The 22,254-nt window shown below is 36.0% G+C and overlaps 1 protein-coding gene across 4 annotated transcripts in view; it reads right to left on the bottom strand.

The window, feature by feature from the left end:
• LOC107696459 (voltage-dependent calcium channel subunit alpha-2/delta-2-like) overlaps window positions 1–22,254 on the bottom strand; it is a 214,030-nt gene that overhangs the window by 24,028 nt on the left and 167,748 nt on the right. For all 4 annotated transcript variants that reach the window (XM_016496797.1, XM_016496798.1, XM_016496800.1 and 1 more), the window contains 6 exons: window positions 19,985–20,146; window positions 16,729–16,839; window positions 16,251–16,329; window positions 10,225–10,274; window positions 2,324–2,413; window positions 844–909 (listed from right to left, as the gene is read on the bottom strand). In XM_016496797.1, coding sequence (XP_016352283.1) covers window positions 844–909; window positions 2,324–2,413; window positions 10,225–10,274; window positions 16,251–16,329; window positions 16,729–16,839; window positions 19,985–20,146 — 558 coding nt within the window. The remainder of the gene's footprint in view (window positions 1–843; window positions 910–2,323; window positions 2,414–10,224; window positions 10,275–16,250; window positions 16,330–16,728; window positions 16,840–19,984; window positions 20,147–22,254) is intronic.

The following is a 22,254-nucleotide window of genomic DNA, read 5'->3' as shown; positions in this document are numbered from 1 at the left end:
TAAACTATTATTATAAACTAAATATAAACTGATATTTCCTACTGACAAACTACAGCAAAAGATATAAATTCCTGGCTTAAAACCATTTGTGTTTGTGTTTTTTGGTTGGTGAAGATACTAATGGCCTAAGACTTTTGCACAGTAGTGTGTGTGTGTATATATATATATATATCCAAATTCAGTAAATAATCAAACAATTATTTAGAACACCACACTAATTATGGACATATTTTATTAACATCTGACAACAAGAAAGTGGCCAAATGTAAAATATTAAATACTATAATTATTTTATATATATATATATATATATATACAGTATATAAAAAAAAAATCAAAAATAAGTCTTAGTTCATCACACTGTTTAGCTAACATCTGACAGACGGAAATGATCCAAATACTGATAAAATGATAAAACACATATGCTGAAATATAAAAAAAAGTTAATTTAAACCTTTCAGACTTTTTGTGCACTGTTTTGCCCGATAAATGTGATTGTGTAATTCAACAACATTCATACCGTTTAACTGTGGTTTAAGTTTTCAAATACAACTGTATGCACTATTAATGATATTAAACTTCAAACCGAACTTTGAATCACACTCAAATGCCCTTGTGCGTCTTCAAAGTCAAGCCCTATTCAATATGCATTCAACACGATTGTGAAACATGCCGCTCTCAAACAGTTTGTCAATGTCAGTTAGGGAACATGCTAAGAATTAGAACTGGAACGTGATCACACTAATAATGCAAAAACTCCATAATGCAACATATGTATCGTCCTGCGGGGTACGAGAAACAAATGACTAGTTGTTCATTTACAGGGATCTTCTCACGACTTACTTTGGAGTCCCCGTCAGTGGTGAGATTGAAGACTGGCATTGTGCCGGTAATGACGAGCCCCAAACCCTGTAAAACAAAACAAAAACATACTATGCAATATAAAATGTTTGTTTTCATCGCTGTGAACTAAAGGAAGTTCACAGTACACTGCACACATGAATAAAAGACTGCCGCATGTAAACCGCCGTCCAACTCGTAGTAAAATGATATGGTCAATGACAAAGCAAACTAGCTGTGGAGATTCAAATTTGTGCATTCTGGAAAGAAAACAAAGAATGAACAATATCACAGTCAGTGGCCGCCTCTAACAATGCAATCTGAAACTCAGTCTTAAATCAATGTTTGTGTGTTTCAGTGTTTCCTACAGAATGTTGTTCTTGCAGCGGGGTGCTGTAAACCCCTAACGCGCTAAACAACATTTCTAACAGCATTTCTTCAACAATTTATAAACAAAACACTTATTTTAATAGAGCTCTGTTATGCATATGTATATTTAAGCACACTTTGTCCCTAGACCAACCAGTCAGTAAGTAGACTGAATAAAGTTTTACTAACCTTACAAATGAACATTCATTTCAAAAAAGTTTATGACTCAGACTTAACAGTGAGAGCGGTTCAGTGAGTGAGTCATCCAAGCTGATTCACTCAGAAAGTGAGTCACCTGACTGATTCAGTCCATGATTCAGACTGATGATGCGGGTGTTCTATACCGATTGAGTCACTTACTGGTGAATCATTCGAAAGAATCGCACCAATCAGTGGATTTATTTGCACAGAAATGCAATACAATTCAACTATTTATTGTCAATATGCTATTTTGTAGTTAAATGTATGTGCAATGATTCCTATTATCAGCTATATTTCATATATTTAAAGGGTACGTTTACACAACGATGTTGTACTAAAAAGAGAAAAGTTTTCCTTTGCGTTTTGATTGTCAAAACAATCCCCATTCACAGGATCCACAGAAACGACTAAAAATGCTGTTTTATGCATGCCAGGCCAGTAGTTGGCGATGTCACTTTGTAAAAAACACTATGCGCATGCATACATACCTATAGACACATAATACGCATATGCATGATGTCACCATTTTCACAAAACAGTATTGTTTTTAAAAACTCCAAACGGTGTTTTCAAATCTCCAAAATGCCGTTGTTGTGTGAATGAACATCCAAAATGCATAAAAAGTTTTTAGCTGAAACTGCTGTTGTGTAAATGCCCCCTTAATCAGTGGTTATCAAATGGTCGGTCATGAACCCAAAATAAGGTAATGGAAATATTAATGTCTACTATTGATTATGATATTAATATAGATGCTTGATTTAATGGCATTTTTCTGCAAGATAAACAAGCATTTAATAAATAAACACACAGATCAAGTGGGCTCAGATTCTGCGCCGGCTGATCCATTGGCCATATTTGAAATTATACAGTGAAAGTTTGAGTTTGCTGAGTCGATGATGGTACTCTTCCATACCAGAGCATCCTGGTAAACATTGGTCCACTGCACTTGTTTAGCCCGTTCGCCTGCCAGCACCATTGGCCGTCCAAGAACATCCAAATACTCCTGATAACAAAAAAACAACAACAAAGAATTCATCACTTTATTCCAGTTCAATTTTACAACAAACACACCCAGAATCACCAATCGAAACAATCTATTCTCAACAGATTACAACTAATATCACTCTGAGCTCTGGAAGTGCGACACTAAAGGCAGGAGTCCACACCCGTCCCTCTGTCATAAAGCAAACGACTGCGACTCGCCGCTCCATTACATAAAGCACACTGTTAAAAGCGTCCGCCCGGGGGGCCAGTAAAGCCAGCTGCACAGAGGCACTTCCAGCCGTAACAAATCACCATAAAGCAGCTATTAAAGCATATTACAGCTGCTAGAAAGCACATTCTTGCTCTGGAGGGGTAGGGTGGGCTGCCACAGGACGACACTTGTTGGGTCGCCGTAAGCACACGTTTATAAATGACACTTTGGATTTCAACACAACCCTCTTTGATAAAGCTGAAATAAAATAAAGCAGAAATATGATATGAAAATATGTACAAATGTAAACACAAATTAGAAATAAGTTATTAAAATTATTAAAAAGTAATTATTAAAATAAGTTGAAGTAATAAAAATACTAAAACGAACTAAATATATTAAAACCAAACAGAAATAGAAATGAAAAATGTGTATACTAAAAATATATATATATATGTATATATAGATAGATAGACAGACAGATAGATAGATGAGAGATGATAGATAGATAGATAACACATTCTTGCTCTGGAGGGGTAGGGTGGGCTGCCACAGGACGACACTTGTTGGGTCGCCGTAAGCACACGTTTATAAATGACACTTTGGATTTCAACACAACACTCTTTGGGAGGTTAATCATTCAAAGAAGTGAACCTCACTAAAAGTGTCTGAAAAGAATGGGGTCATATTAGACCCCAAAAGAGTCAAAAAGAGAAAATGAAGCTTATTTTAGGAAAAAATCTCATTCTCACTTAAAGAGAGCAGCCCGGAAAATGGAGCGCAGCTGGAAGAAAACAAAACTAGAGGAATTTCGTATTGCATGGCGGGAAAGTAGTTCTACTTATAGAAAAGCTCTAAAAACTGCTAGATCTGCTTACTTTTCGTTTCTCTTAGAAGAAAACAAACACAACCCCAGACATTTATTCAATACATTGGCTAAATTAACAAAAAATAAAGCATCAACAGACACAGAAGGTGCTTCCAGAAGTCATAGGTCCTCTTCTGAATATTATTAATTTGTCAATGTCATTGGGATATGTCCCCAAAAACCTTAAAATTGTCCGTTGTTAAGCCTCTCATAAAAAAAAAAAAAAAAAAAAAAAAATATATATATATATATATATATATAATAAATGTAATAATATTCTATATTATTATTATTACATCTATTTATCTATCATCAAAATTATTAGTTAATCAAAATAAAGCTGAAATAAAATAAAGCAGAAATATGATATGAAAATATGTACAAATGTAAACACAAATTAGAAATAAGTTATTAAAATTATTAAAAAGTAATTATTAAAATAAGTTGAAGTAATAAAAATACTAAAACGAACTAAATATATTAAAACCAAACAGAAATAGAAATGAAAAATGTGTATACTAAAAATATATATATATATGTATATATAGATAGATAGACAGACAGATAGATAGATGAGAGATAGATAGACAGACAGATAGATAGATGAGAGATAGATATAGATAGTAGATAGACAGACAGATAGATAGATGAGAGATAGATAGACAGATAGATGAGAGATAGATAAGATAGATAGACAGACAGATAGATAGATGAGATAGATAGATGAGAGATAGATAGACAGAGATAGATAGACAGACAGATAGATAGATGAGCGATAGATAGACATATAGATGAGAGATAGATAGACAGATAGACGAGAGATAGATAGACAGATAGATGAGAGATAGATAAGACAGACAGACAGACAGATAGATAGATATACTTAATTGTCACAATAATTTCACAATTTCAAATGAATCCTAGAAATACTTCACCACTTTTGTGTTTTCAAATTTCCTAAAATGTCCATGTTTTCAGTGCCTGTGAGAGCTTTTACACAAAATATAATTAATTTTTTTCCTGTTTATTGTGACAGGAATCACTCTACGTCGATGGCGGGCTGGGCAAACACATTTCAAAATGCAATCTTCCAACTTCAACATCTTAACACAACTAATGGAGGGCCAGAAACTCATGTGGGGAATATTTTGTCTCTTTGAAAGCCAGCAGCTTGTGTAAGTGTGACCTTTTGATGAAACTGCAGCATTAGGCCACTTTTATTTCTTGCTGGAACATGGAAGTGCTGACAAGCGTAACCTATTCTATTATTAGCTCACTAAAACACCGTTTAACGTGCCGTGGGGAAACATTTCAGCAGAGACGATGACAGGCGGACCTTTTCACGCGGGAGAAAGGAGAAAGGTAAACAGCGGTGGGCCGGTATAATGGCGGTATGAGGGGATAAAGAGCAGTGACACAGCAGGCCACCGCACAGATTCGCTTGTAGATTTCCAGTCTGTTCATAAACCTTCATGAACTCAGTGCAGCAGCTCAATTATGAAGGAGCTGCAATCATATTCATATTGTTCTCATTATACTTAGCAATGTGACACTTTAATGTTACACAGGTAGAGAGTAAAGGTAAAGGCAGCAGCCTTTTGAACACTTTCACAATCACCTCAATAGCTTTCCAATCGCACTAATAATCTGGGTATTTATGCTGCATGTGATTAATTCAAATTAAGCATAAACGTATTATATGATAAAATAATCCTATATACACTACCGTTCAAAAGTATATCATCAATAATATATAAGAAATCAATGTTTTTATTCAGCTAAACTGATCAAAAGTGGCAATAAATACATTTATAATGTTACAAAAGATTCAATTTCAAATAAATGTTGTTCTTTTAAACTTTAAATGAATCAAAGAATCCTGAAAAAAAGATCAGTTTCCACGAAAATATGAAGCAGCATAAATGTTTTCAGCATCGATAATAATAATAAAATGTTCCTTGAGCAGCATATCAGCATATTAAAATGATTTCTGAAGGATCCTGTGGACTGGAAAATTCAGCTTTGCATTATAAATATATTAAGATTTAAAATATATTCCAATAAAAAGCACTTTTTAAAAATTGTAATAATATTTCACAATATTACTGTTTTTATTGTATGTTTGATCAAACAAATAATGCCCTGGTGAACAAGATACTTTTTTTTCAATAAAATTAAAAAAAAATCTTATTAACCCAAAACTTCATATATTTTATAGTTTGGGGTTAGTAAGATTTGAGACCACTGACATTGAGATCTTATTCAAGATAAAATTTTGAATGTTTTTATTTTATATTTTCCATTTTAATTTTAAATTTAAAGTTCCAGTAATTTGTATTATTTTTTTTGTCATTTGTATTACTTTGTAATGTTTATACAGTTTTTTAAATTATGTATGTATTCTTATTTCATTTTTAGTTTTTTAGTACATAAAGTTAAATTGAATGAAAATGAGAAATGTGGTAGCTGAAATAAACCAAATAATTTTTTTTGTTTCAATTTCTTTTATTTCAAGTAACAATCTTTTTTAATGGTTTTAGTTAACCCTAATTTACACAAAATAATAACTGCCTCAACGACTAAATTGCTTGTATCCTTTCAAAATGTAAACTATATTATCGCCCAGCTATAATCTGCTAAATGCGACTATAAAGCATGAAGATATTCAAGATATTATAAGCCTCAACACCATGATTTACCGTAAAGCAGTTTTGAAACAATGTGTATCGTGAAAAGCACTATATAAATAATTTGACTTGTCCATGAAATTAGACATTCATTAGAAGAACTTTTTGCAGGTTGGATAGTTTTTCCTGTCAGAAATCCACCAGCATGTGCAAGCAATTGCTTTGGAAGTGTAGTTGGTAGTTATTTTTGGCACCGGCCGTCTACGGCTCTCGGAGGTAACAGTATGTGACAGGGGAGGAGGTGCTGAGGAGCTGCGCAGGTGTGGTGGCTGCTGCTGTCCATATATATATACAGTTAGGTGCCCACACCTGTCTCACGCAGGCTATTAGAATAAGTGGCAGTTCTCTGAATAAAATTACACTCAGCCTAATGGAACAGCTGATGGCCTATTGATCAGCTCGCCTGCGGGGAGGTGCGACGCACGCCGAGGGGAAAAAGAGGGAGGCGGGATGGGAAGGAGGAGACACGAATGAATAAAGCAAAACTGGAATGGAAAAAGAGGGGAACAGATAGTAAAAGGTGATAGAGAGGAGATAAAGAAGAAAGGCCGGAAGAGAAGTGAAGAGCACTGAATAATCACACAGAGGAGGTGGGAAATTGGACCGAATGCTTTCGGGGAAGAGCGATGTTATTGTGGCAGGTTTCGTGGGCCTCGGGAAAGATTGCTGGAGGATAATGAAAACTGTACGGAAGTGGATTAGAGAAATCACAGTCCCATTTGAATCTTACTGACGCTAAATATAGAAGTCTGTATCGCTTTATCCGTTCATCTTTATAGTTCTCTCTATGCTCTCTAGCGTGACATATATATCTCTAAATTGTGATAACATCATAGAGCTTCAAAGCTGGCGAAGCTGAATGAACGTACAGTGAATTGGATTCATGTATGGAGGCCTTATTAAATTGGAAAATCTGATTGGCTGCCGCAGCCACTTTTGAAGCTGATATGAGCACACCTGTGAACGCGTATCAGCTGAAGATAAATTCTTTATTTTAATGCATCAGTATTGTCTCTCACATGGCTGTTGCTGTTTTATAAAAGAAATGAGCCACTCGAGGCCATGCTCTACAGTGATTTTACCACCATTAAAAGGGTTTTAGGTACTCTACTTCATGTCATGCCTAACAACAACCTGTATAAAATATCAATAACATGCAGTTGTGGCTTTCAAAATGTTAAAAAAAAACAAATTATATATATGAGGTTAGAAATATATTTTTTAATGTTTTTGAAATAAGTCTATTCTGCTCACCAAGGCTGCATTTATACAGTAAAACAGTAATATTGTGAAATATTATTACAATTTAAAATATTTTTTTTTCTATTGTAATATATTGTAAAATGTCATAGCCGTGGGAACATATTTTATCTGGGGGATGCTGGGGGCGGGGCTACACCATGATTTACCGTAAAGCAGTTTTGAAACAATGTGTATCGTGAAAAGCACTATATAAATAATTTGACTTGTCCATGAAATTAGACATTCATTAGAAGAACTTTTTGCAGGTTGGATAGTTTTTCCTGTCAGAAATCCACCAGCATGTGCAAGCAATTGCTTTGGAAGTGTAGTTGGTAGTTATTTTTGGCACCGGCCGTCTACGGCTCTCGGAGGTAACAGTATGTGACAGGGGAGGAGGTGCTGAGGAGCTGCGCAGGTGTGGTGGCTGCTGCTGTCCATATATATATACAGTTAGGTGCCCACACCTGTCTCACGCAGGCTATTAGAATAAGTGGCAGTTCTCTGAATAAAATTACACTCAGCCTAATGGAACAGCTGATGGCCTATTGATCAGCTCGCCTGCGGGGAGGTGCGACGCACGCCGAGGGGAAAAAGAGGGAGGCGGGATGGGAAGGAGGAGACACGAATGAATAAAGCAAAACTGGAATGGAAAAAGAGGGGAACAGATAGTAAAAGGTGATAGAGAGGAGATAAAGAAGAAAGGCCGAGACGTCAGTGGAGAGTGCTGAAGAATCACACAGAAGAGCTGGGGAAATTGGACTGACTGCTTTCAGGGAAGAGCGATGCTATTGCGGCGGGTTTCGTGGGCCTCGGGAAAGATTGCTGGAGGATAATGAAAACTGTACGGAAGTGGATTAGAGAAATCACAGTCCCATTTGAATCTTACTGACGCTAAATATAGAAGTCTGTATCGCTTTATCCGTTCATCTTTATAGTTCTCTCTATGCTCTCTAGCGTGACATATATATCTCTAAATTGTGATAACATCATAGAGCTTCAAAGCTGGCGAAGCTGAATGAACGTACAGTGAATTGGATTCATGTATGGAGGCCTTATTAAATTGGAAAATCTGATTGGCTGCCGCAGCCACTTTTGAAGCTGATATGAGCACACCTGTGAACGCGTATCAGCTGAAGATAAATTCTTTATTTTAATGCATCAGTATTGTCTCTCACATGGCTGTTGCTGTTTTATAAAAGAAATGAGCCACTCGAGGCCATGCTCTACAGTGATTTTACCACCATTAAAAGGGTTTTAGGTACTCTACTTCATGTCATGCCTAACAACAACCTGTATAAAATATCAATAACATGCAGTTGTGGCTTTCAAAATGTTAAAAAAAAACAAATTATATATATGAGGTTAGAAATATATTTTTTAATGTTTTTGAAATAAGTCTATTCTGCTCACCAAGGCTGCATTTATACAGTAAAACAGTAATATTGTGAAATATTATTACAATTTAAAATATTTTTTTTTCTATTGTAATATATTGTAAAATGTCATAGCCGTGGGAACATATTTTATCTGGGGGATGCTGGGGGCGGGGCTTGATGTTGCAGGGCGGGGCCATGGTGGGGGATTTTTGACAAAATCCTAATATTAAACAGCCCAAACTCAAAACAAAAATTAACATACAAATTAAGACAGAGTTATATGCGAAAATATACTATATTTGTCCTTTTGTGACTTTAGTTCAAGAATTTTTTCTTTAATAATTCTATTATTTAAGGGGATTTTACTAAATATTATCAACGCTGATAAGCAAAAGTTTTGGTCAGTGCACTTTGGCGAATTCTCTCAGAAACAACAAAGTGCAGATGTACATGCGATGTAAATAAGAGACTAATTCATCAAAAACTGCAGACAACATCAATGATTAAAACTTATAGCTTTTTTAAAGTGCTTACGCTCACGCTAGACTGAATTTAGTGATATTCTTTGATAATGTAAATGTACTTTGCTCGCTGTATAATTTGTTAGTTGTTTGAATAATCGAGGACATGCGGCATTATAATTAAACTTAAAATGTCTTTTTATTAAACGTGATCAGGTTAAATACAAATTCAGTCTTATTGAAATATTTTTGTCATAATATGGTAGCCTACTTGCCTAAAACGTTATGATGTGCGTAGTTAACAGATTACATTAGGCTACAGTGCCAGTGGTTTGAGTGCGTTTGACCGGATACTAGAGCGCAATTAAAGAGCTGTGCTTATGTGATTGCCGGGGGCCGTCTTGAGAAGCGAGAAAATGGCTCATAAAAAGGACGAGGACGTGAATGGTTTTTACAAGTCGGAATGTAAAATTACAGTAATATCGCGTGAACATTTCACATGAAATTCTGCGAGTGTGAGGGGGAGAAGTAGGGACGCACGCCACAAGGCACGCAAGTAAAATACAACCGCACTAGGCTATATTTCTGGTCAGTTTATCAAATAATTAATCACAAAACTATCACAAAAATTAAGTATCTTGGGGATGATCGAGGGGCACAAGGAAAATGTCAGACCCGGCCCTGCGGCGGGGGGTGCTGCAGCACCCTCAGCACCCATAGTTCCCATGGCCATGTAAAATGTAATTTATTCCTGTCATGCAAAGCTGAATTTTCATCATCATTACTCTTCAGCGTCACATGATCCTTCAGAAATCATTGAGATCTTCAGAGATTCTTTGATGAATAGAAAGTTTACTGTCACTTTTAATACATCCTTGCTGAATAAACATATTAATTTCTTAAAAACATATTACTGACCCCAAACATTTAACATGTATTGTATGTGTATATATATATAAAATAAGAAGCAGTAGAAATGACTAACCTGTGTGTTGATTCTTATGGCTCCAATGGAAGGGATCTCAAAGTAGTAACCTGTTCAGAAATAAACATGAACCAATAACATAGCTGGTTAATGTTGACATATTTGCTCCGCACCAAAATATAGTGAGCTGACTAACTAGGCAACAACTTTAGGGGTTTGCATGTGTGCTACAAACATAAATGCTGTTCAGAACAGACAAACCAGCAAAATTATATTAAACTACCTTGTTTTGACAAGAATCTAAAGCAGTTTTGATGTATTCTTTTTAATAGGAGTATTCACTGCGGCAAATTTAGTGCAATCATTTTAAGGGAATTAGTTGCATATCCATCACCATGCTAAAATGTTCAGAGAGTTGTCATGATTGAAATGTAATTTATTCAACAATTGATAGAAAACAGTTCCTTCTCATTTAAAAACACATTATTTCATCCAGTTGTGCGCTATTTTGTTGTGATTATGAATGTGTTTAGTTGTTAGTTTAGCAACACGCATTATATTTCAGCATGCAGACAGACTGACCAAGTGCTATGCATGTGTTAGCCAGAGACTGGGCCGTGCAGCGGTTTGATTTGTGTGCATCGTTAAGTATTCAGAGGCTGATTATTGAGAGAGTGGGCACACAGACAAGGTCAGTATGGCCTGCTCAACACACTATTAGACACAAGAGAGTCTGAACAGAGCACAACATTTGAGGTGCCGTCCTCAAAGTGTTTAGAGTCAACTTCAGACTGCCACTTCAAACTTACAGCCATTTTCTCTCAACACACTCACATAGAAATCAATGCTTACATATTTTACATGTTAAAGTATTAGATTAGATAGTGACTTTTTTGTGTATTTGTGAATTTGCCATGTTGCATTAAAAATCGAACTACTATATGTATGCCATAGCATAAAACACACTGAGATGTTCATAACTAACATTCAGACGTGAGAATAATTCATTGTAAACATGTTTAGTGTTTTTGTTACATACCGAAAAAACACAAAAACCGGTGTTAAAATAAAACAGATTTATATAATCCTCATTAATCTGAATCTACATTTACACAAATTCATCAGAATCAATAAAATCTTGAAATAGCCATTTTAGGTTGATAATATAGATAGACAGATTTTTTTTCGATGCAATAGTTTTGAATGCGCATATTTTCTAAACAGGTCCCATGTGTTTTTCTAATTATCTGTGGGATGAAAACACAAACGTGGTTGAAATCATTCGCCTGAACATGAATTCAGTTCAGCCTTCACTCAGTGTGCTGTTATTGCTGTAAAGGTCATTGAACAGTTTCAGTCAGATTTTGTGGCTCATTTGAGCCGAAACCATCATTAAGATAGAGGTCGGGTGTAGAGTTCACATCATCATAGGTTGTGAATGGCTAAAAGCTGGGCCAGCAAGATACGTCTGTGATTTTCTTGCTATCCGGTATCTAAATGAAAGAAATGTCATCGGTTCAATATAAGATAAGCCCAATTGACAACATTTGAGGCATAATGTCCGGGTACCAAAGAAAATAGAGTCATGCTGATCAGCTCTTTCAAACTATAATAAAGGTAAACAGGGCCATGCACTTTGAGGGTTTAAGAAACCAAAACATGAAATTCATGTTTTATATATGAAAAAGCACTACAGTATTATTTAACTATTACAGTACTAGTCTATTTTTTTATGTTTTTAAAGAAATAATATGTTTTTTAAATCACAATATGAGAATTATGCAAACAGAATTTTTTAATGAAAAAATACTGTTTTTAAGCAGATGTCTTTGTCAGTATTAAAAATACATAAATATTAATTTTGACAAATTTTTCCTTTAATAAATGTTAATTGATAAATAAATACTGTGTAAACATTAACAAATATTTGTTAAATATTTAATAAAGAGTAATTTTATACATTTTAAATAAATGTATTTAAAAGTGTTAAAATTGAATAAAGCACTTTAGTTTCCTTTCTCTAATTGAAATGTTTCAAATAAAATATAGCTTTCTGGCAATACTTTTTATAATATATATATAAATATATATATATATACATTTTTTTAAAGAAACAATGTAAATTTTTTTTACACAATATCACAACTACAGTACGTGAAGATAACATTTTTATAATTTTAAAAATACTATTGTTTAAGCAAATGAAAAAAATTTGAAAAAAACATGTCAAAACTGAAAAATACTATTGTTTAAGCAAATGAAAAAAATGTGAAAAAAACATGTCAAAACTGAAAATATATTAATAAATATGAATTTTTCTTTGACAAATTTTTCCTTTAGTAAATATTAATTGATTAATAAATACTGTGTAAAAATAACAAACATTCATTAAATATTTAATAAATAGTTCTTTAAGAAATGAATATAATGTATTTATAATATAATATATTTTGCCTTTTTAAAAACATTTTCCCCTTTCTCTAACTTTTCAAACAAAATATACTTTTCTGATAATTTTAATAGGTTTATACTCAAAACTGTCCCCAAAAACAGTGGGACGAATGAAAAAGATTTTCTGTGGTAACTGCCATCATATCACAAATGTTGTATTAGAATAAGCTTAACCTGTGTTGAACCGTAACGTCTCTTTACGAAGGCAGCGGCCCCTAAAACAACTGCAGATAAGGAAGACAAATCTAGTTCAGTTAATGAATCAGAAATAATTTAAAAGTCCTTAAAAGCGCATCAAAGTCAAGAGAATTAGAGTATAAAAACTAAAACTTAAAAAGAAAGTGTTCAGAAGATGTCTGAGGGTCAAACCACTCAGCACGCAAGAAAGAATCAAATCAAATCAATGCGAGTCGCCGGGAATCAAAGAGACTGGGAATTGGCTCTGATTCAGCGGCGGCCATACGAGACACTGTTTGTGTCAGCGGAGTGTGAACGAGCTCGCTGAGAGGCAGCCGGTGGAGTGACAACACACGCTAAGCCGTGTCAAACAAACATGTCTCTCATTGTTGCCGCCAGTCTGATCCCTTGACTTGGTCATGATTACAAAACGCTGAATCCATTTGTCTCCGCCGCACGGGTGACATGTACAACAAAACAATAAGACGCAGACAATCCGATGCAATCCGCGTCTTAACAAGCTCGTCAAAGAGTGCTCTGTGCATGTTCAGAGGAGGAAACGTTGTGTATGCATGCTACCATTGCTTTTTGAACGAACCTAGCAGTGGCTGCGAATGCTTTCAGTCAGATACGCTGTCGAACACATATTCTACAGCAAAAGTAGAGAAGCAGACGTGGATGTGGGCTTTTTGAGGGTGTCAGGGGTGTTCCTCTGCCGCTTTGTGATATCGGCGAGTGAAATGAAAGCCTGCGGTGAAGATGGAGTCCGCTGAGAAAAGCGTCTTGCTTGCTGTGCCAGACTCTCCGTCCCCTCACTGCCAGTCATTACAGCGGAGAACACGGCCGCACAGACGGCTAATCCTTAAGTGGAAGCGCTTTTGGCTGGAGACGCAGAGAAGTTGCAGACGTGGTTATCGCTGCAACGGCAGTTCCTCTTCGGCTAATTAATTAGACGGAAGGGAGGGTGGCGGGGTCTCTGAAGTGTTCTGCCACCGTTTGTTATTAACTAATCAGAGAGCTGGAGAGGGATGATTGTTAAGACAGAGTTGAGAGGGAGAGTGTTTGCGCTACAGGCCTGGAATTAACTTGTTAGGTCAGATAGGTCAACATTACTCGAGCGCTGTTGACCAGGATTACATGTAAGATTTTACAAAATGGACAGTTTTGCCTTTAAAGGGATCGTTTACCCCAAAATGCTGTTCATTTCCTCACCTTCAGGTCATCCAAGAATTTCTTGAATACAACAATAAAGAAGATTTTTAGCTGAAACTGGTCCTTGGTGATTCATAAAATGCAAGTCAGCGGCTGCCTGTCTTTGAGAATAAAAAAAGCATATCAAGGAACATAAAATGAATTCCCGTGGCTCCTGATGATATATCGAGGTCTTATGAAGCGAACTGATCGGTCTGTGCAAGAAACTGAACATTATTTATGACATTATTACCTGTAATCCAGAGCCTCAGCCGATGGGCCAATTCTTTTCCGTGAACTGGATCTTTTGAACAGTTCGTTTCAATGAACTGGTTCAATTCATTAGTTAATTCACGTAATCACACAATGACGTAATGTATACACAATTATATTATTAAAGCACCCAATAATGATGTGAAACATGGATGTATCACATGCTTAAAGCATATAAAGTGAATAGACTTCACCAGCTCACCTTTTACATAAACAATGAGAAACCATAAAAACGTTAATTTGGCGCCTTCATTCAAGTGCTTGGTTCACGCATGCGCATATCAGCATTGGACTGCTTCCTCAGTTCAGTGACTGTTGGAGGAACTGGAGCACTGAATGAGTTCAATCATCATAGGATCATATACAACAGTATTTTGGCTCATTTCGAGTTGGAGTGACTGTCTGGCACATCCAAAAGTGAGTTTTGATCGAGTCCCATTGTAGATCTGAGCTGCTTGAGGCGCAAACTGTTTCAGACAATTCAGTCCGACTTGGTGAACTGATTCAACTAGTTCACTAAAGCCTAGTTCACACTACACGACTTAAAACGTCGGCAGATCGCTGTGCTGTTCAGACTACAAGACTTCTTGGCTGTCTTGAAGTCGTTGTGGTGTTCACACTACGCGACACTACGTAAATCACACGCGAGAAGTTGAACGGGAATGACGCGAAACAACAAGTGAAACAGGAGTTGTTTATTTGAAAATGGACATCAGGAAGAAATTAGTGCTGCAAGCTGCTTGCGTGATGAAAAAATTAACTCCATTTCTTGTGTCCACACTTTCCTTAAAGCCGTGTTGCTGCTGCTGTTTTTCTTCCGCTGACCTCAACCCATGCCTTGCTCTCTCATTGGCTGTAGCTCGTCACGACACCTGACACCACGTAATGTCGAGTCGGACGACCGGTCCAGATATTTAGCATGCTAGATATTTGTTTGGTGTCAGTGACGTGCCAGCGAGCCTCTTTGATGTGTCGTTGAATAGTTCACACACAAAGATTGCCGAGCACTGATCACCCGCTGATGAGCTCGTTAACTTGCAAATCGGGCTTAAAATACTGTAGTGTGAACTAGACATAAAACGAATCAGTTCAAAAGAAAAATTTGTTTGCGAACCGGACATCACTCCAGACGGTTTGCCTGAGGCTCTGGATAACAGGTAATAATGTTGAAATGAATGTTCAGCTTCTTGCACAGACCAATTGTTTTGCTTCAAAAGACCTCAATATATAATCAGAAGCCATGCATACTCATTTTGTGTTCCTTGATGTGCTTTTTTTTAATTCTCAAAAATGGTCAGCCACTTACTGGCATGAATCACCAAGGACCACGGTTTCAGCTAAAAATCTTCTTTACTGTTCTACTGAAGAAAAAAAGTCACCTAGATCTTGGATGGCCTGAGGGTGAGGAAATGAACAGCAAAGTTTCATTTTGGGGTGAACTATTTCTTTCAAATCTGATTGGACGAGTCACATTCTGAGCTGTTGTGCAATAGCCACTACTAAATGTTAACTGAAGAAAAGTGAAGTAAGTTTCTGAAGAAAATTTGAGTGATTTGACACACTATTGTCCTGTTTGACACTGTAAAGCTGCTTTGACACAATCAGTATTGTATAAAGCGCTATACAAATAAAGGTGACTTGACTTGACTTGATGTTTGCCGCCACAATGTTACAGTGTTCTGGCTGGTCTCTAGGATTTGCTATGTGTTTGCCAAGGTGTACTTAACATTATAAACATGTTGCTAAGTGGTTTCTAGGGTGTTGCGATGCACTTGTTAGTTTTTTTTTTTTTTTTTTGCAAGTTGCTATGACGTTGCTATGTGCTTTCCGAGGTGTTCTTAACATAAACTGTTTCTAGGGTATTTCTACTAGGTGTTCTAGTCATGATGCATCAAATTGTGCCTAACAACAATCCTTAACCTGAAAAGTACAGATGCAGTTGAACAGCTGAAAAGTTCAGATTTAACCAAATCTACACATGCTCCCTCTCTTACCCTTGTTGGCACAGGCGATCCACTGCAGAGGAGTGACGTCATAGTTGTGCTGCCCCACCGAGAATGTGAAAACTCTCACCTGCGGATGGAAGACGGTTTATTAGATCACATAATCTGTGTAGCAAAAGGATCTTAAAATACAGAGTTGTTCCTTAAAATCTTTGGACCCTCAACTGATTTCATTTAACAGCATATGTATTGTTTTATCATTTCAAACCTATTTTTGTGAAAATATATTTGCAGTTTTATATTTTAAAAATGACATCTGATTTATGATGCCACGGCTTTGATGTTATCTCTTTGGTCTGAAATCTTGCTCCACACAGCTAAACATCTAAATATTTTGATTGACTGTGATTTTGTTGTGTCACACGCTTTTTTTTTTTTTTTAAGGAAGGACAGAAAAGCTGCTTGTTACTGAAAGGTCATTACCACACAGATGGAAACACCAGTATTGAATCGGATCGCCTCGACTCACTGTTTTGTTTGGCCAGTTGTACTTCTCAAAGATGTCCTGAGCGCGATCCTCGCCGCCGTCTGTGAACATCATTATCATCTTATTGCAGTTTGCTCTCGGAGCGCTGGTCTCCTGTGAGAAACAGAAACAGGAATGCAGAAGATTCGTTTCGAGGGTGTCAAAAGAGCCAGGTCAGTCTGAAACTCACTGGACCTGCCTTTATGAACAGATGTTTTTGTTTGTGAAAACCCTTGTGCTTTTATTCTATCCTTGCAATGCATTATTTAATAATAATGGCCAAATAACACTGTAACGTTTCAGGAGTGACAACCACATTTAAATACAGGAGTGAATCCTCTAAATTATCGTTTTGTGTGTGCATTTAAAACAGTCACTCCCGAAACTGTGATGATTGACACATGGTAACCATAGTACCATTCTGGCGTCATATTACAGCAACCAAAGACTCGTTATGTTTGGCGATTTCAACTAAACCACCATTGACAGAGCCATGGTTTTGTTTATGTTTGGCAGAGCCCGTTCTTGAAGGCTTGTCATGTCCATTTATTATAAGCAATGCTTATTATGTGTCTTTGGGCTTGGCTCATAAAGCGATCTTGTTTATTTTAAGTTAATAATGTTTTAGTAATGTCGCTATATTTTGGCATGTGGCTAATTTCCAAGATAACACATTTAGGTTTTTGTTTATTATGGGCTTGTTCTTATTTGTTTATTTTTATTTTATTTTTATTTATGTTTTTTAGCAAAAGCTGACAACACTAAATAGTCAAAATGTACTCTGTGATTTCTTGAACCACATATATAGAAAAAAAAATCTGATACGTGTTTAAATGCATCATTAACCACTATTCAGTTCGGTAGTCTCCGAAAAACAATGCTATCGACAGTTATTCTACTTTAAAAAGTGTGTTCCATGTCGGCATGTCTGTTTTTGTTTTGCTCTGTGTGGCTCCGCCCACTGCCAGATTACCCAATAGGATTTTGACACCCTGGGTTGCCAGTTAGTGGAAAACAAAGTGTATTGCAGTCATAGAAGCCAGCAAACGAACTAGATTAGAGATCGCAGATTTTACCCGACCTAAAAAACCTTGGCATCCATCCAAAATATGACATATTTTCACATAATTCATTTCAGGCCTGCTTGAATCAATCCACTACACAAATGACCTAGGCTATAACAGTGTCTCATTTGGCAGAGCACCCGCACATGTGTCCGAGCACTTATCCATGCGTGGGTGTGTGCGGGCACGTCTTTCCTCTAATCATACGTCTGCTTTTGTGCCAGCTGCCGGCGACTGTCCTATCTCTGATGATTTAGCCAAAAGTCCCCTCTCCCTATCCCGTCCAATCACAGCTGTCATTGACATTCGGTCTACGCCACATCACTCTGACAAGATTCTAATAAAGATAAATAATACTGCTGCAATTACAAATTTACAGTGATCTCTTCTCGGCCAATCAGGAGGCAGCGGGCAGAAAAATTAAAATGCCTTGGCGCTTGTGGATCTGAGAGCGAAAGTGAAAGAGAAAGTCAGAAAGAACGAGTCTCTTCAGTCGGAAGAGAATACAGATTCGTCTGTATCTCATCAATCAAACCATCACGATCTGTCAGCAGCAGTCAGCCAAAACAAAAAACACATCTCATATTTATTGTGATCTCAAACATTTCTCCTCAGATTCTTTTAGCAAGATCATTTGAAAGCTTACTGAATGTCAACTATCGCCTCATTTGTCTGTTTTTATTGCTCAGAAATATGAGAAAAAGCTGACACTTAAATGAAATATAACTGAGAACTCTGTTAAATCTCTGAACCACTCTGAAAAGGCAACATCTGAGCAATACAATTTTCCGCTGAGTTGGTAAGAGGATGTTTTGGCATTAACAAATTTAACTAAGCCAAATCCAGCTAAATCTAGCAAAAAAAAAACTCTCTTTGGGAACATCCAGGGATCTTCTCAAAGGTAAAATCATATTTTTTATATTCTAAAAATATATATCTATATTTTTACTTAACATTTGAGTTAGTATGCATGCCCAAAGAGGATTTTCTCAACATTGAAAAAGCTGCGTTTTCAAGATTGCGACAAAAATATTTTCTCATATATTTCTCTAGTCCCATTTATTTATTTGTGGAGTTTACAATTTCAAAATCTTCTGGACTTCATACCATTTCTAAGCACAATTAATTTTTTTTTTTGAAAGACATGAAAAATTTTATTCAGTAAGGATGCATGAAGTTGATCAAAAGTGGCAGTAAAGATATTTATAATATTACACAAGATTTCTATTTCAAATGAATGTTGTTCTTTTGAACTTTTCATCAAAGAATCATGAATGAAATGTATCAAAATTCAGCTTTGCATCACATGAATAAATTACATTTTAAAATATATTCAAATAGAAGCCAGTTATTTTAAATTGTAATAATATTTCACAATATTGCTCTTTATGCTGTATTTTTTATCAAATAAATGCAGCCCTGGTGAGCATAAGAGACTTCTTTCAAAACATTAAAAATTGCACCAACCCCAAACTTTAGATAGTTTAGTTAGTTTATTAACCCCTTAACTGTCACTCACATTTTTGAACATAGACGTGAAAGTGCACGATCCAAACTTACATTTTTATAATTCATGAACGAAAACATTTTGTAACATGATATTGATGTACCATTTTCATGGTAATGCAATGTTTGATTTTAAAATGGGTTTCAAAGGATGAATTTTGAGATTTAAAGTTTTCAATTGATATATAATTTCTGATGATTTCTAAAGTGTGATAGAGAAAAAGGCAACAAAGACGACTTTTTTTGACAAAGGTCAGAACTCCTGTTATGATGTAGATTTTTGAGGTGCACTCTTGTCAAAAATTAATCTATTACTTTTCCTACATAATTTAACCAATAACAAAAACATTAGACCTTTCCAACGATATATAGTTGGTCATGATTAGATTAGGATTTAATTGTAATATAGTGAAGTAAACTTAGGCGTCCCACAGAGGGGACGGGTGACAGTTAAAGGGTTAAAACGGAACTTACTTGTCTGTCAGTGATCTAGCACATCAAATTAAAGATAATTAATTAAACATCACAAGAAAACAAAGAGAAAAAAAATAATGCATGGCCTCTTAGGACTTCTGTAGGTTAGGGTTAGTCTGTAGTCATTATAATTAACTTTATTTGAAAACTTGAATGCAAAATTCCAGAGCATCTTCATGTAGATAACTAGGTAAACATGAGTGTGTGTGTCTTACGTTTAACAGCTGGTCAAAGGCAAACTGAAAGCCCGTCTTATAGTCTGTCGTCCCCTTCGCTTGCATGTTCATCACAGCCTCTTTAAAGATCTTCTTGTTTTTTATGTTGGCTTGGACCAGCGTTGTGAAGCATGGCACCACAGCGTACACTTTCTCATTGAACTGACAGAGAGACAGACAGAGAGACAGACAGCAGCTGCTTCAGCAAGTCCATTAAAGGCTTCATTATTCATCTCCATTAGATCTCACAGCATCATCATTTCTGCTGGTAACACTCGCTAATGGAGTCACTTACACCTGATTGATTTCTCTCGGAATTCATAATTTGCTTCCACTGCAGATGAATCAACTCAGATGAAACTTGAAATCTATTTAAAATCTATTTCACAACACTAATCATCTGGATGGTTTAATAGTGCTCAAATCGGAACATCTTTACATACGAGTCTGTTTTGACCATGCAAAACACACTGCTGTTAGGCTAAAGGGTCATGAGTGGTTGACAAGGTGCTGCTATGTGGTTGCTAGGGTGTTCTGGGTGGTTACTAGTTTTTTGTCCATTTTATCATCTGTCAAGTGAAAAAGAAATAGCACACTTCTTCACTGAAAGCATACACAAATAAATGCATTTTGTCTTGTCTTCCAGGAAAAAAATATATTAACATCCTTAAAATAAAATTCTTCTTTCCTGAGAAGCAAAATTGTATAAGATATGACATGAATATATCCTCAATTAACTTTATTTTTCCAACCTCAGTGGAAAGTAGTTTCATTTCATTCATTTTAAATAGATTTATTTATCGTTTTATTTGATAATTTTCGTTTTAAACACAGATCCCACAATTATTTTTTAGATTTACACTTAAAACAAAAATAAAATAAAAAACAAAATCAATTTACACTAGTACTACTGATTGTCTTTTTATTTTTATTTTTGACACAATTAATATCTTTGGAAGCTTGTTTCCACCACAGGATAAAAAAAGGTAATTGCAACTTTTTAACTCATAATTCTGAGTTTATATCCCACAATTCTGACTTTTTTTCTCAGAAATGCAAGAAAAAGTTTGAACTGTGAGATAAAAAGTTGCAATTACCGTTTTTATTTTTTTTTATCCCATGACGGAAACAAGATTCTATAAATACCTGTCACATCAGTACAGCTTTACTTACTGAATGCACAGAACTCAGCATAAAGCATTTATGTGTGTGTGTGTGTGTGTGTGTGTGTGAGGAAACACAGCTGTGAAAATCTGAGATACATCCGGCTGTCTTGATTACAAGGTTCCACACTGCAGGTGTGGAGGAAAGAAAATGCCAATGCAAACAAAAATGAAAAGAGAAATGGCATCCTAAAACTGCCTATAGGAAAAAAAAATCCCTTTGAGATGTCTTTTACTCTTCCTTGATAGAGACAGGATTAAAGGAAGAGCAAATTGAGACTTCATGAGAAAATGTACCAATGCCTGATTCATGTTCATGAACGAATCATTCTTTTGAGTCGGACTGATTCGGTTCTTGAGTTCAACTCACTGACTCATTGCAGCTCATTGTAAGGAAGATTATCAGCAAAAAATGACTTATATTTCAGTCTGTTTATCACACAAAACTATTATGGGCTACTTTTACAGTCCATTTTTTGAAGCTATTGCTTTAGCATCTACATGGAAAAGAGTGACCAGTTTGAATCTCTCTTTTTATGTTCCACAAAGAAACAAGGATGCATAACACAAACCGAATTGTAATTTTTGGCTGAAATGCCCCTTTAAAAAAGCCAAAAGGGTCCATTTTGATGATACTCTAGGCGTCTGGAGGTAAACAGCAATAAACACACATAGTGACTCTAATGTGGTCTAAGACTGCTTTTCTTCAGCAGGCTGTAGAATGAGCTGTGTTCCGGCTCAGATTATGATGCTCATTTTATGCTCTCAGAGCCAGGATTAGGAAACACACTGAGAGCCCCAGATCAGCCCGGATTACTGGCGTGGGCCTCCAAAACGCTAATGTTTCATTACATGTGTGTGTCTGTGTATATGCGCACGCATACTTGTGTGGGTTGCGTTTGTGGGCTGCTATTGTACAATCGCAATAAATGAACCCGCTGTAGATTAAATGTTACTGTGCATTCTGCATTTACATTTTCATACAGGTTCAGATTCATAGAGGATTCACAGGACTGAATATTAATCTTGGTGTTGTCTCAAATGTATTCACTAAGAATAACAGCATATTCTCACTAATCAAGCGATGTAACGTATACCTCACTTCAA

This window comes from Sinocyclocheilus anshuiensis, unplaced genomic scaffold, assembly GCF_001515605.1.
Source record: "Sinocyclocheilus anshuiensis isolate Anshui unplaced genomic scaffold, SAMN03320099.WGS_v1.1 scaffold522, whole genome shotgun sequence".
Taxonomy (NCBI): Eukaryota; Metazoa; Chordata; class Actinopteri; order Cypriniformes; family Cyprinidae; genus Sinocyclocheilus; species Sinocyclocheilus anshuiensis.
Note: the sequence above shows the minus strand (reverse complement) of the source record. Positions and strands in the feature narration are given on the sequence as shown.